General features: G+C 54.4%; 1 protein-coding gene across 2 annotated transcripts in view; it reads right to left on the bottom strand.

The window, feature by feature from the left end:
* Positions 1–12,622, bottom strand: part of MEGF11 (multiple EGF like domains 11) — a 219,194-nt gene extending 206,572 nt beyond the window's left edge. For both annotated transcript variants that reach the window (XM_002914259.4, XM_019794154.2), the window contains exons 1-3: positions 12,434–12,622; positions 7,975–8,076; positions 1,902–2,002 (exon numbers count right to left, since the gene is read on the bottom strand). In XM_002914259.4, coding sequence (XP_002914305.2) covers positions 1,902–2,002; positions 7,975–8,076; positions 12,434–12,531 — 301 coding nt within the window. In that variant the 5' untranslated portion in view covers positions 12,532–12,622. The remainder of the gene's footprint in view (positions 1–1,901; positions 2,003–7,974; positions 8,077–12,433) is intronic.
* Positions 12,623–15,984: the final 3,362 nt, after the last annotated feature.

Here is a 15,984-nt window from a genome sequence, read left to right as displayed (position 1 = left end):
ACGTGTATAAAGAGATCAGCACGATGCCTGACATGGGGGTGCTCTGAAGACCATGAGGACGAGCAAGTTGGGAGGGACAGAGCTGAGACTCAAACCCAGACCTGTGGGACTCTTGCCACTCTGGGTCATCACTACCGGCACCCCGCACGCCACAGTGATCCAACTCACTGCTGAAACTCCTGTCCCCCTTCAGGAAGAGCCTCCAATCCTAAAATTGGCTTTTCCGGCTAGCTTCCCGGAGGTAGGCTGGCCCAGGGCCACCAGCCCCGCAGGCAGAACCGGCCGTTACATAAGGAGTAGGTGGGAGGTTATAAGCTGCCCTTCCCAGTCAGCAAGACCAGGTCTGTGCAATCAGGACACTTAGTGCTTCCGAGCTGCTCTTCTTTTTCCAGGAGATTTACCAACAACCGCTAATGGAAATTAGAAAAGGACTGTGCGCCTCCGTTCCTGGACCCCGTGCTGACATATGAATGCCCTTTTTCATTTCCCTGAGTCCATCCTTGGGCCCTGAGCCCTGAAGGGCTGCTCACATCCATTTTGCTCAGGCTTTATGAGTCTCGTGTCATACCCCATGCCTGGCTCTCACTCTCCTCCGGGCAGACAGAGCAACAGCAGTAAAACCTTGGTCTTGATCTCACTTCTACACCCAGGTCCCCGTAGGAGCCCCATCCCAGGTGAGGCATTGGCCAACGCCTTGTCCCGGCCCGGTCCTCTGCCCTGCTCCCGAGACACAGCCTTTTGGGGATGGCTTTGCACCATCTTTATATGTTTTCTGCAAAACCATCCCTACAGAAACCATTTGTGGGAGCATTTTTCATTCACCCCTATAACGCAGTTAGAATCGAGCTTCTCCAGCAAGAGGGGATATGTAACATCAGGAGGGGAAAATTGTCATTTCATTCCCAACACCAACACGCCCACCCTGCCCAAATTGGCTCTCTGGGGCTGGCTCACTCCACCCACCCAAAGGGCAAGGAGAATCCTAACAAGGAAAATCACTCCCCAAATCTGCCCACAAATGAAGAGGCAGAAGCTTTGGGGGTGGATTCCCCTCTGTCATTAATGGGGGGGGCTCCCAGTTTCTCCGACACTCTCCGCAGTTGAGGCAAAACTCTACTGCCCACTCGAGAGCCCCATACTGGCCCCTTTGCACCTGTCAGACGTGGTGGGAAAGAATCCACTGGACTCTAACAGACTCCAACCCTACAGTCACTCTCCCTGAGAGGTTCAGTGACTTGCCCGAAGGCACATCCCTGGGAAGCAGGGCCCGGAACCCAGGTCTGCAGACTTCTGGGTATGTCCCACTGCACAGCACTGCCCTCCCACCCAGAGGGTCTAGAAACTCAGCCCTCATGCACACCTGGTCCTTAGTCTCCTGATCCTTTTTGGTAATGTTCCCGCTTCCTAGAACCAGCCCCTTGTGACAGATCTTATTCTTGCCACCCTCCTTCTGGGTACTACGGTCTCCCTATCCAATGATCCAGCCTGCCTTCCTTCCTCCCTTCCACCTTCTCTCCACCCCTCCACCCATCCATCTCACCACCCACTTATCCATCCGTGTCTCCTTCCATCCAGCAAAGCCTTCTTGAGCCCTTCCAATCTGTGCCAGGCACTCAGCCCTTCTTCCCCATGACTCCTCAGAGCACGCTCCAAAAGTGTCCCCTTCTCTCTTGACCCCATCAAAGCCTAGAACGGACCAGCGTCTATCCACCCTCTTAGGAGATAGACCCGATGGACAAATCCATGCTAACGTGTTTGTACCAGACCCATTGACTCCCCCTGAGCTGGCAGCAGGCAGGGACTTCTGGAGCGCTCAGGTCAGCCAAGGCCTGCTGCTGAGAGCCTGGCTGACAGCTCTACCTCCCTCCCCTCCCATCCCCAGGGAGGCAGCCCCTACGTACGTATGCAGAAGTCCCCGTTCTCGTAGTAGCCAGGGCAGCACTGGGACCTGCGTCGGTACATGGTCCGGATGCCACGCCGATAGGCCGTCTTATAGCTGATCCTGAGGCACAAGGGAGAGAGCCGCTTGAAAGTACTGAAAATCAATCACTCGTGTTGGAATGATATTTGCGTTAAGCTATATTGAGGATGCCATTCAATAATTACTCTAAAATGCATGGCAGCTTCGAATATGAAGGAACGCAATAAAGAAAAATCGATGGCTGCATCGGGGCCACCGTGACGCAGACTGTACTACTGACACGGCGTTCGCTGCACCTGCTGACTCTCTCCGGTCTCCTCGGCGTGACGCTGAGAAGGGTTTTGGAAGATTCTTTCTGGGGTGACTGTGGAAGGTAAGCAGGGCCTTCTCCTGAAAGCCCCCAGACCCTGGGCAGCTCCTGGGGGCACCCAGATGGACTTGGACCTGGAGAGTGTCTCTGCCACGGCCACTGCCTGAATAAGCAGACTGCTTGAGGCCTCCAGGGGACCGGTCCACCCACCTGGAGAACCGAGACAGAGTCCACAGAGGGCCCTCTGAGTCCGACTCGGTTCCAGAGAGCGGATTAACCTCCTTGCGCCAGAAATAACATGTCCTGGACAAGAGCTTCACATGCCATCCCCAGGACGGCTCAGAACCGGCCCCTGGTTCTGCAAGAGGAAGAAGCTAAGGCCCAGGGAGCAGAAACAGTCCTGGACTGGGCGTCAGAGACCTGGAGTGTGACCCTTCTGCTGACTCAGGCATTGACACTTCGTCCCGTGCCAGAGAGATTTATAGGCAAAACCTCATTCCATTCTCTTTCTGAGGCACGTAGCATGACTATGTCACCTTTATTTTATTTCCTTGTTAGAGTTTTTATTCTTATTTTATGCACCCCCCTTCTGTTTTATGGATGAGAAAGCTGATATTCAGAGAAGTTAACGACTTGCTCAAAGTCACACAATGAATCCGTTTCAGAGTCAGGATTCGAACCCAAGTCACTCTAATTTCAAAACCAGTAGGCTTAACCTAGGGCCTGTGCCAGTCTCCACAGGGTGGCTGGCTGGCCATACAGGATGGCCACAGTGAGGGAGGAAGACCAGGTAAATGGCCGATGGGAGGACCGAGTCCTTAAGAGGAAGTCAAAATGGGGCATTGGTAGGCAAAGTCCCTTCCTCACACCTAGGGTCAAAACGGAGGAAACTGAAGTGGCCGTTAAGGGACAGAGAGAGGAAGTAACTTCCCAAGATCATGATGTGTGACTAGGCCTCAACCTCAAGTCCTTGGGCCTTGAAGCCAGAGCTCCTTCACATCCCCACCCATACCCCAAGGGAGCCTACCCTGTGGACCCTTCCTCAGGGGGCAAAGAAGAAGGGACCAGACACAGGAGATGCCTACAGCCTGCTTTCCATGGAGGGTCAGGCCAACTTGGGAAGGGAGTCCCACAGCACAGGCTGCGCCAGCCCTCTCAGTCCTTAAAGCCCTTGCTTTATGACAAATGACAGTGCAGGGCCCCGGGGAAATCTGTGATATTTGGGAATGTCGTAAACTAAGGTCATTCTACTTTGTCAAAAGCCCCATACTGAAAAGTAAGCCAGCCTCAAAGTAGAGTTACTTCCCCGGCACAGGAAAGCAGCTCCCGGCAATTTCGGGGGTGGGCCTCTCAGATAAAGAAAGTCAGAGTTGGCTCAGAGTTCATCCAACCCAGTCGTCCCACTGCACAGGTGTATCCCCCAGCCCTTCCAGAGGAGTGGTCTCGGCACCATGACAGCCTCCTGGGAGAGAGATGTCTCCTGCTGCTTCTGGCTTTCCCACCCCTGCTTGCTCCCAGCGCTGGGGTGGGGAGCAGGAGAGGGACGGGACCAGGGACCAGGCTGTCAGGAAAAGGGTGCTACATTTAAACAAGCCATTCCACACGGAAGCAGACTGATGGTGTGGCTGACAGCATGTGCACCCCAGGTCAGCAGGAAAGCTGCAAGGCAACTCAATAATTTAGCAAAATCATTCATGTTCCAGGAATGCAGCCTATTTTAATAAGCAGCCACTCACTCACCTTCCCCCCAGCCCTGATGGATGGCAGCCCTGGCCTCTGAGTAACCAACAAAGCCACACCTCAGAGCAAACCTGGCTCTGGCACAGGGCCTGACAGGGCTCATGGAGGGAGCAGGGCCTCTGTTTCTGCCTCCACCTTTGACTGGGGCCACGGGCAGCTAACTTGGCAAAGCCGAGGAAGTTGCAACCGGGTATATGGTCCCACCTCCTCATTTCACAGTCAAGGGCTAAGGGAAGGGGGTGCAGTCATGGCCAAGTAGCTCCTATTGGACCAAAGTTCCTACAAACAACTATACAATCTGGGGGAAATATAAAAATAAAACAACTACCAGAAGGCACCAGAGAGAGAACAAAGGTGGATACTAGAGGGAAAGAGGCACTCGGAAGAAGGAAATGACACAGAGCAAGGTTAGCCCAAGGGCAGGCCCCAGTCAACCATATTCCAGATGGCTACAATTCAGACAGAAAATACACAGCCGTACTGGCTTGAAGCACCACAAGACAAGTCCAGGGTGGATCCAGCAACTTGAGAGTGAGAAGCAAAACCCCAGAAAAGAGACAGAAGAGAAGAGGAAGCCCCATAATTCTTTGTAAGATCTCTGCCCAAACTCCTGGCCCCTGAATGGTGTGTGTGAAGGGCAGGTCCCATGCAGTCCTGCTAAGGCTAAAAAGATTGAACTTTCTGAGTCTGGAAATCGAATGCAGCCAGATTAACTGATCGCCGAAACAAACAACAACAACAAATCAATACTCTTGGGAGTTAAGTAACAGATTCCATCCTCTACAATCTCTGCCATTCACAGTGCCCAGAAGATAATTCAAAATTACTAGACACAAGGAGCAACTGGAAAATACTGCCTATGTAAAGGAAAAAGCAATGAATGAAGACCACCATGAAGGGGCCCAGATGTTGGAATTAGCAAATAAGGATGTTAAAGCAGCTATCACGTCTATGCTCATAGCAACTTACAAACAAAACACCAAAGAAAATCAGGACTTTGGCACGTCAGCATAGAACAAGATTGCCCATCCACATTGCGACCCACCGTGATTCAGGCAGAGACCACGAAGAGGGACTAGGCCCACAAGGAGGAAGCCAAAGAAATCTGAAACCAACACAGATGCTCAGGAACTAGGGAAGAGGCCTAACGGGTGGCCCCCGTCATGTGCTCACCGACCCTTCATCTGCTGGTTTCCACACCTCAAATAATAGCGCCGTCTTGCCCTTTTTAATATGATCTAATAGGTCACTTTTCTTTGGCTTCCCCTGCACTTTTCAAAGCCTTTTTGCATCCCTGGACTCACTGGACCCTGTGAGTAGGCAGGGCAGGGATCACTGTATGTTTGATGAGCACACTGGGAATCCTCAAATAAAGCAACTTGCCCAGGGTCATCCGCTAAAACGCGTTCTCTCTTCCTTCCTCCCCTCTCTCCCCCAGCAACGTGAGAGAATGGCATGCTCGGCAGGAAGGCCGCACACACGCAAGGAGCAGGGGACCCACATGCCATCATTTAGAGCGAGCGCCTTCCGTGGGCAGCCTGGCCAAGGTGCCAAGAGGGTGCCTAATTCTCTGCCGTGCTCAGCTCCCCAAGCCAGACGTCCTGGCACGGGGCTACATCTGCTCTGAGGGATCTGAGGTTGGAGTCCCCAGCTGACCCTCAGGCGAAGCTTCAAGGACAAGCAGTTTCTTGGGGAGGCAATCTAAAGGAAGCACTGGGGGGGGGGGACAGGGAAGAAAAGGCAGATATGTGGAGAATGTTCCTCAGAGTTCTCCCCTCTACCCTCAGGGTGAGGGAGCTGGGGGACTTACCCNAGGATGCTCCCCAAGGGCAGTAATTGTCTAGTGCTTCCGGCCTGCCCTGCCCTTAGGCTTCTCTGGCCTGAAGGGAGCCCTCAGCAGAGCAGCTCAGATGCTCAGGGTGAAGACAGCGCCAAGGGGATACAGGTGGCGCCANCTTACCCACCAACTCCCCATCTCTCACTTGGGGGGAAGGATGCCCCCCAAGGGCAGTAATTGTCTAGTGCTTCCGGCCTGCCCCGCCCTTAGGCTTCTCTGGCCCGAAGGGAGCCCTCAGCAGAGCAGCTCAGATGCTCAGGGTGAAGACAGCGCCAAGGGGATACAGGTGGCGCCAGGGGCCTTTTACTAACTGGCACAGAGGGGAGCCCTGAGGGCCCAGCACGTCCTCCTGCCCCGTCACCCGAGAGAAGTACTCACCGGTGCCTGGTGCACTTGAACCAGTTGAGGATGTCCGTGCATCGCGTGTAGTAGATCTGGTCGAAGGGGTGTGCGTATGATTCCTGGACGGTCACGGCATAGCTGAGAACCAGAGAGCAGGCGGAAGCTACGGTCAGCACTTGAGAGGCTGAGCTCATATTCAAGATGGGGGCTCCTTTCCCAGGGGAGCCGGGCCCACAGCCGAGTGTCCAGGGGTTCCAACCTCCCCCCACCTCACTATCGTCCTCCTGCCCTGGATGCCCTCAGCATTCACACCTCCCTGACCCCAGGCTGGATCCAACACGTATCCCTCACTGCCCTTTGGCCCAGCTCATTTTCTGAAATTCTAGTTCATTTGTTCATTTAGCAGAGAATGAATAAAGGAGGGCTTAGGTTATTCTATGTGGCTCTGGAAGGCCACAAGTTTTAAAATACTTTGTTTGGATCTTTACGGGGTTCAAAGCATATACGTGGAAGCTGATCCTTGTAGCAATTCTATGAAGTAAGTGGTCCCATTTTACAGATGAAGAAACTAAGGCTCAGAGAGAGGCAGGTTGCCCAGGTCACACAGCTGGTACCAATTAACAGCTAATATTTACTGAGCACCCTGTGTTAAGTGTTTTAATCCATTTTAATCCTCACAATCCTTTAAGGTCGGTGGCGTCACCATCTTCATTTTACAGACAAGGACAGCGAAGAAAAGAAAAAATAAGTGACTTCCCCAAGGTCACCCAGGTACCTTCGGCTCTGCCTGAATTACAGCTGGGGAGCGTCCAGGACACGCCCAGACCTCCTAATCCAAGTACTATCTTGTTAGGTTGCCTGTTTGCTGCTAACCTGAACAGTGGGAGGAGTCTCAGGAAGGAAGATCTCACCTTAACCCATCAGCCTCTCTACCTGCCCAACCCCCGGCAGGAGTTGTAGGAAGAGGGGGTCGAGCTAGGATGCTGAAGGGAAGATTCACACTTGCTGTGCAGGCTGGGACAGGGCCCCAGCTGAGACGGCAGGGATTCGTGTTTATTAGGTTGGTGTTCCTCACTGTTTCCCCCCAGACGGCTCACTGACCTGGGCCAGATGGCCAGATCCAGGCTATAAAAGCCCGTCTGCTTTGCCTGAGGAGACTGCTGGTTTGCTTGCAAGGGGGCCGGGCAGGCCAGCTCCCCGAGTGCGTCCACAGCAGGCTCTCTGATGCCCGAAAGGTCAAAGATCTGGAATCCAGAAAGAGGGCCGAGGAGCAGTCAGCAAGGCACAGGGCCTCGGGGCGCTGGAAAATTCTGGCTCTTTGAAGCACTGAGGATGTAAGGAGGGTCCCTGCTGAGCCTCTACCAGCCAGCACAACGGAGATGCGATTCAGAGGCACACGTGTGTGCAGACGTGGGCCAAAGCCGGTTCTGTCTCCAGGCTTGGGGACACTGAGGCAGATCAACCCCCACCCCTGGCTTCCCACAGGCTCCTTCCAATTCTCAGATTCCACGATCCTATGCTCCCGCACGGCTACTGAACACCTCACTTAGGGCAGGAGAATGAATGGCTCAGCGTGCATGAGCTCTGGTCACATTTGAACCCTGTCACCTGTTCGCATGTCCTTAGACATGTTACTTAACTCATGGNGCCCTTAGGCTTCTCTGGCCTGAAGGGAGCCCTCAGCAGAGCAGCTCAGATGCTCAGGGTGAAGACAGCGCCAAGGGGATACAGGTGGCGCCAGGGGCCTTTTACTAACTGGCACAGAGGGGAGCCCTGAGGGCCCAGCACGTCCTCCTGCCCCGTCACCCGAGAGAAGGTACTCACCGGTGCCTGGTGCACTTGAACCAGTTGAGGATGTCCGTGCATCGCGTGTAGTAGATCTGGTCGAAGGGGTGTGCGTATGATTCCTGGACGGTCACGGCATAGCTGAGAACCAGAGAGCAGGCGGAAGCTACGGTCAGCACTTGAGAGGCTGAGCTCATATTCAAGATGGGGGCTCCTTTCCCAGGGGAGCCGGGCCCACAGCCGAGTGTCCAGGGGTTCCAACCTCCCCCCACCTCACTATCGTCCTCCTGCCCTGGATGCCCTCAGCATTCACACCTCCCTGACCCCAGGCTGGATCCAACACGTATCCCTCACTGCCCTTTGGCCCAGCTCATTTTCTGAAATTCTAGTTCATTTGTTCATTTAGCAGAGAATGAATAAAGGAGGGCTTAGGTTATTCTATGTGGCTCTGGAAGGCCACAAGTTTTAAAATACTTTGTTTGGATCTTTACGGGGTTCAAAGCATATACGTGGAAGCTGATCCTTGTAGCAATTCTATGAAGTAAGTGGTCCCATTTTACAGATGAAGAAACTAAGGCTCAGAGAGAAGCAGGTTGCCCAGGTCACACAGCTGGTACCAATTAACAGCTAATATTTACTGAGCACCCTGTGTTAAGTGTTTTAATCCATTTTAATCCTCACAATCCTTTAAGGTCGGTGGCGTCACCATCTTCATTTTACAGACAAGGACAGCGAAGAAAAGAAAAAATAAGTGACTTCCCCAAGGTCACCCAGGTACCTTCGGCTCTGCCTGCATTACAGCTGGGGAGCGTCCAGGACACACCCAGACCTCCTAATCCAAGTACTATCTTGTTAGGTTGCCTGTTTGCTGCTAACCTGAACAGTGGGAGGAGTCTCAGGAAGGAAGATCTCACCTTAACCCATCAGCCTCTCTACCTGCCCAACCCCCGGCAGGAGTTGTAGGAAGAGGGGGTCGAGCTAGGATGCTGAAGGGAAGATTCACACTTGCTGTGCAGGCTGGGACAGGGCCCCAGCTGAGACGGCAGGGATTCGTGTTTATTAGGTTGGTGTTCCTCACTGTTTCCCCCCAGACGGCTCACTGACCTGGGCCAGATGGCCAGATCCAGGCTATAAAAGCCCGTCTGCTTTGCCTGAGGAGACTGCTGGTTTGCTTGCAAGGGGGCCGGGCAGGCCAGCTCCCCGAGTGCGTCCACAGCAGGCTCTCTGATGCCCGAAAGGTCAAAGATCTGGAATCCAGAAAGAGGGCCGAGGAGCAGTCAGCAAGGCACAGGGCCTCGGGGCGCTGGAAAATTCTGGCTCTTTGAAGCACTGAGGATGTAAGGAGGGTCCCTGCTGAGCCTCTACCAGCCAGCACAACGGAGATGCGATTCAGAGGCACACGTGTGTGCAGACGTGGGCCAAAGCCGGTTCTGTCTCCAGGCTTGGGGACACTGAGGCAGATCAACCCCCACCCCTGGCTTCCCACAGGCTCCTTCCAATTCTCAGATTCCACGATCCTATGCTCCCGCACGGCTACTGAACACCTCACTTAGGGCAGGAGAATGAATGGCTCAGCGTGCATGAGCTCTGGTCACATTTGAACCCTGTCACCTGTTCGCATGTCCTTAGACATGTTACTTAACTCATGGAAGCCTCCTTTTCCTCACCTGTAAACCCATGACAAAAATTGCCAGGGACTTCACACAGTCATTGTGAGGATTCGGCAAGGCAGTAAGAGTGTCCACCTCTCAGGGTGATGGGAAGATACAGCAAGAAAAGACACGTAAAGTTCTCAACACAAGATAATACACATAAAATTTTTAATGGGTGCCCAGTCTAATAGATGCTGGCTGCCATTATTATATGACCGCAGCGGCTCACCTCCTGCCCTAGGCTCTGGGGAGATTCCCTCCCTGACCGTGGTGGGGGAGGGAAAGAGCAGGACCCGCACACGGAATGGACTCCCTGCCTTTGTTAAGCACTCAGGCGGGCTCAGGCACCCCTTCCAGTCCTGACAGACACAGGGCGCATTCAGAGAAAAGGCACCAGCCCGACAGAGGGGTGAGCAGAGTGTCACGGGGGACGGTCCCGGCTCTGCAGGGATGTCCTGGGCCAAGCAAATCCGGCAATGAGAACTTGAATCAACTCCAAGTCTCTGGGGCGAAGTGTGTGCCCCTGGTTTCATGGCTGGGTGGTTTAACACGCTCACTTGCCAACATGCTAATGAGGGACCAGATTAATCTTGCAGAGCTGGGCTTTATTAGCCAGGGGAGGTCTTTGCACTGGGTTTTATGGTGGAGGGGCGTAATTAACAAGGAGCCCGCCAGAAGCACTAATCCAGCTGAGAAATTCTCCCTAAGTGGTCTCTGGGGACCGGGGCGTGTTTCTGGAATGACATGGACTACATCTGTCCACGTGTCATTGGCAGGGGTTCTCAGGTGGGCAAGCCAAGAAGAAGGCACGTGTTGTCATGGGGCACTGCCTGCAAGGCCTCCTCCCTAGGGGCTGAAGAAGCCGCAGGGGCCCCCAGACCTCACTTCAGTTATAGGGTCAGTCCTTGTCCTCCCATCAAAGGATCACCTCGGCTGACACCCAGCTCAGTGCAGGCTCCCTTCAGAGTATTTTCAAATCCCAAACTGACTGATGTCGGGGAGGTCTAGAAAATTAGAGAATTCGGTGTGAGTGTGAACCGATCAACTGTTCAAAGTGATCCACAGTTGGGACACGGAGAAGAGGGAAGTAAGGCAGGGCTCTGCCATCAGGGAAGGCTCCTTGGAGGAGAGGGGACCGGTCAGAGCTGCTGGGGAAGGCAGAGAAAGGCAGGCGGGAGGGGGTATTCTGGAGGCAGGGGTCTAGCACAGCCACAGGCGGGAAGCAACCGTGTGTCAGCCGGGACAGGTGCATGGTGGGGCACTACTGATGCTGGAGTCTACACACCAGAGACAGATGTGAAGCTTCGGCTGACGGCTCTCTCACTTTCTGGGAAACAAAGGTTTAAATTCACCAAGACCAGAAGGGGCAAGGGGTCTGAGTAACCTAGGAGTCTTGTGGAAAGCTTCTGAAAAATGCATATTACCAGGCTCCAGCCCAGACCTCTAGCATCGGAGTGTCTGGGGCTAGGACCCAGGAGACTGTTTCTCATCCACACCTCCTGCGAGCCTGACGTGCACTGAAGTGGATGAGAAGCAGTTCCCGCAAAGCCAGAGGTATCAACAAGAAAAGACCGTAATTGACCTTTCCAGTCCTGAGCGCCCTTTCATGACACTGGCGCCCTGATCTTCCAGGGAGCCTGGGAGGCCGGAGTAATTATTCTCCCCACTGCGCAGAGGTGGAAGCAGACTCAGAGCGGTTCAGAGACTTCCACTAATCATGACAGCTAGCAGGTGGAGAGATCCAGACTGGAATGAACCGACGTCTTCTCCGGATAGATCTTGCATGCCTCCCACTTCCTAGAAGCGGCACAGTGCAGCAACGCCTTCTGCTCCCGCCACAACTCTGTAGGGACTCCCATGGGGCCCCCAGTCCCTGGTGACCATGCCGGTGGGGGCCCAGTCCCTCTGCTTCCCCAGCCCATCCCTGCAGGGCCTGGTGCTGCTCCGGTTGGGCGTCTTGCCCTGTTGTGGGGCCGGGACACTCCCCCTCGAGAGCTGGGAGGACGGACAGCCCCACTCGCCCGTCCTCTCCCCTCTGCCTCCCCCACTGGGCCCTCATCTTAATTTTATTCATTTGATTTATTAACATCTAAGTGGCAGAGTCGTCCTGGTCAGCACACCCAATCAATTCCAGGGTTTAATTCGGTTTTTCCTGATTGGGTCTCTGGTCACTATCTTTCTGCTCACCAAAATCAATACTTTAACCTTGTGCTTCAAAGTCAGGCTGTCTGCAGGGCCCTGGCCCGTTCCCCACGGACCTAGTGCTGCAGCCGGAATGTGGCCAGCAACTCTGCAGAGGCCCTGGGCTGCGCTGTCCCCAGTAGCCCTCCCACCCACCCCAGCAGGGAGCTGCAGAGTCCCCTCGCCCATCCTCTTCGGGGCCAGCGGTCAGCCGCCCGGCACAGGCGAGCCGCCACATTGACGCCAGTCCTGGGGGACCAGGAAGGCGTCACAGTTTGGGAGAAGAGCACATCTAGACCACAGTCACTCACTACCCCCCGCCTGGCCGTGGACGGACACCGAGCCCCTCTGTGCCTCTATTTCCTCGTCTGTAAAATGGCCAGGAAGGGCAAATGCAGGGAGGGAGAAGAGTTCCTTGTCAACTATCAGAGAGCATCACTTAAGTCAAGCCCCTCCGCATGGAGCGCCCACAGCCCTGACTGTCAGACAGAATCGACACTGCTTCGGCCTGTCTTTTGGTGTCTGCACTGTGTCCCCAGCAGGACTGCAGGCCCGCGGTGGGCAACTTCTGTACCACCCGCCTCGGCTTTTGTCCCAACGGTACCGAGCCCCGGGGGAACGCCCTCCGGGAATGCCTGGGCGCCTGAGACCCACCCACATCTTACCTCTCCCAGTGGCTGCACACGTTGGGGTCCTCAGGGTTCAGGGACAGGACAGTTTGCAGGAGGGAGAAGACAATGAGCTCTGTCACAGAGAGTGCCATCCTGGGCCCTGGGGTGGGGGGGGAGCAAAAGAAGCAGCGTCATTAATCAGACCGTTTCCCCGGGCATCTGTTCGACACTGAGACTGTTCACACGAGGCGGCAAAACAGACTTGCTAAACAGACGAAGTTTGCCCCCAACGTCATGTAATGAGCATTTGATATTTCACACTTGTGGGCTTTGACTACACTTCACCAGTTCTGAGTAACCGCAGAGTGGGAAGCCTGAGTCAGGGAAAAGTTGATATTCCAGGCCAGGGGGTCTGAAAGTTTGTTGGCTCGTCGACTGCTTTGAGAATCTTGGGCAAGTTCAAGAACTTCTCCCCAGGAAAATGCCCACATGCACAATGTTTGGCTGTAAGATCAGGCTGTCCTCAGGGCCCTGAGCCCATGCTGGGACCAAGAACTCCTGACCTTTAAATGCAGGGTCTTCCCCTTGGTCCCTTCTCCCTCAGATGTGCTTTGCCCATCCACTCCCCCCACCCCGCCCCACTTCCTGCAGCAAAGAAAGGGAAGAAAGGTGTCTGGTGGCCCCTGGGCAAGCTGAGCTGGGAAGACCCTTCCAGGCTACCCAGAAGGCTGGACCTTGCTTCTCTTGCTGCTATGGAATATCCGTCACTGACACTCCCGCCGAGGGATGAAGGCCTGGTGAGGGACTTCGAGGAAGCAGCTTGTAGAGTTTCATCCAGGCCCCTCAAGTGACAGCTTATGGCAGATGTCAAGTGTGCCTACACACATGTCGACCCGCTTGGTCCTCTAAACTGAGGTTTCCCCAACAAAGGGCTCCTCATGGAGGCAGAGAACCATTAAGGTGGGAGTAGCCACAGTGACCCCCTAGACTCCTTCCTGCCCCATCACTCCAGGACCCTTTGGTCCTACAGACTTAGAGAACTGCCCGGGGGCTCCCACCTGCGGAGGGGCGGGGGCCTGGGGGTGGGAAATTAGCCCAAGGGAGCTGGAATGCATACATGCTCAAACATCAGCTATAGAATGAATGAACGCTGTGACTCAGAAAGATAGCGCTATTTTTCATGTGTACCCAGATGCTATCGTGATTGGCTTAAAAGCTTTACTGAATTCAGAGCAGCTTTTCTTCTCAATCTCCCACACTAAAAGATGCAACTTCTAATAACTGGGGGCGGGGATGGTATAGAAAATATTTTGACATCAGAAAGGGTCCCTAGGCTTGAAATGGTCAAGGATCCAGTCCATTGGCCCTGAGCTTGCCGACGAGGAAGGACTCACTCCACTCAGGGACAGACGAGAGTGACGTGTCCGTCGCGCACACCCCCATCTGTACCCAGAGGGAAGCTAAATAGAGCTCCTGTCTTCGTGAAAGGTTAAATACTCTCCTCCTAGTCCCCAGTAATTTTCTCACTAAATTCTTTCTTAGCAGCTCCTTCAAAGATAAACAAATTGTCACAAATTCTGTATAACGGTAGGGGTCCAAATTAATGATTAATGAGGTTTTTCTGTTTGAGATCTGAAAATAATCTGGCTAAACGTTATTTTGAAAATCAGTTCGGAAAGAGAAAAGCCATTCTGATGTTTCCACTCCATTCGCCAAGTCCAGGAGTACGCAGGTCACAGCCCCTCATCTCCCCGCCCCCCATTCACTCCCCCAAGCCCTCGGAGACCGAAGGGGCCCCTCCACAGGGGGCGGGGCCCAACCTGGAGCCCACGCCCCCACTAAGGCTGCAGGGCGGTTCAGCCCATTCCCCTCGGAGAGGAGGAGCCACAGCCCAGATGAGAAAGTCTCAGGGAGAGTCAAGCGAAGGATGAGAATCGCCTCCCACGTGGGGTTTGGGCAGATCCGCCATCAAATAAAGGAATAAAGGAAGAGACACGGTGCTCCGAAAGGCACAACGTCGGAATGCCAGCGGGAGACAACGCGTCCTTCTGGTTCTCTCGACTGCCCTGTCTCATTAACTTGGCCACTCCTATGATCTCCCGAGTGGATCCCCCTGACAGCATCCTTAAACTTATGAAGCTTAGAACATCAAAGGATGAAGGCACCTGGATTAGAGGAGAATGTTCCTCTGGCCCCCTTCTGATCCATGGTGACAGGAGAGGGGTGGGCGATGGAGGTAACTGGGATCCTTGCTAGAATTTGGGAGATCTTTTAAAATCTTCATGCAAACCTCTTCCCTCTGCGTCAGATGTGGCCAGGACAGTTTGGCTGACTCCCACTGGCAGTGAGATACCCAGATGCCAGTGCAGAGAGGGTGAGGGGGAAGGGGAGGTGGACCAGGGAGCACAAGACACAGGCAGCGAGACAGCCTCACTCCCCTGTCCGTGTGGTTGTGTTAAGGCCAGCAGGGCAGGCCATTCACACCCAAGCCTGGAGCAGCCCTGCCACCAGCAGCCACACGGTTCCCCATGTGAGGCCAAGTCTGCCCCTGTTGAAGTGCGGGAGGGGTGCGGGGAAGAAGGACATCCAGCCCGAGGGTGGAAGGCTCCCCTCGGGGTCCCTCCACCCTCAGACTTTTTCTTGGAACCCAATCTAAAAGATGCAACCTTATCACCCACGCTTCCCTCCCCGGGCCAGACTGGTCTCTCCTGCTCCTTGTTCACATTGCTCCCCTTACCCTCAACACTCCGGAGTCATCAACTTTGCATGTCCAAGGACCATCAGCTGGAGGTCCAGCTAAGACCCCCGGCCCCTCCACCCCCACTGGGCTTGGCACCTATGGGGAGCCGGGCACCCTCCACTCACATAGTTTCCTGTCTGGGCCACACAGCCCATTGCGGACCACTGCCCATCTCACACCACCAGCTCTTCCAGCTCACCTACTTTATCTTTCCCATGTGTCTCGGAAACGCCTGGAAGGTGGGGGCGCCGTGAGGCCAAACCAGTCAGCTCCTTTCAGGAACTGGTTTTAGAAAAAGTATTTCTACTTGTCTCAGACAATTCACCGAGGCTGAGTGAAGAGCAGCCAGACAGGAGCCACCCCCTCCCCATGGGGGCCACTCCTTGACGTGACTGTGAATGGGGCTTTCCCAGGGCGTGTGCTCTCGTTCTCTCTCTCTCTCTCTCTCTCTCTCTCTCTCTCCCTCGATGGATCACAAAGACAGAAGCTCACGAGATGACTGAGGGAAAATGAGGGAAAATCAATGCCGCCACAGCGGTTATTAGGCCGACTCCATTCGGAGTGACAGAGGTTAACGTACCAGGCACCATCTGATTTAGGGCATTAATAATTAAATAAGAAAATGCCCCTGGTTTCACTTCGGAGGAAGAGAACATGTAAATAGATCTGCTCCCTTCCCTCTGGTCCATGCCCCCTGCATATTAAGGAGCAGAGGAAGGGAACAAAGTTGCAGAGGTGGAGAAATTTCCTTCCTGGCGGTGGGGTACGGCGGCGGGGTACGGCAGGTACTTCACACCTGATGAAGTGGGCCCGCGGCTGGAGAGGAGACAAGGTGGCCAGGAGGTGCCCTCACACCAGTCTGCAC

The sequence above is a fragment of the Ailuropoda melanoleuca genome, chromosome 5, assembly GCF_002007445.2.
Source record: "Ailuropoda melanoleuca isolate Jingjing chromosome 5, ASM200744v2, whole genome shotgun sequence".
Classification (NCBI taxonomy): Eukaryota; Metazoa; Chordata; class Mammalia; order Carnivora; family Ursidae; genus Ailuropoda; species Ailuropoda melanoleuca.
Note: the sequence above shows the minus strand (reverse complement) of the source record. Positions and strands in the feature narration are given on the sequence as shown.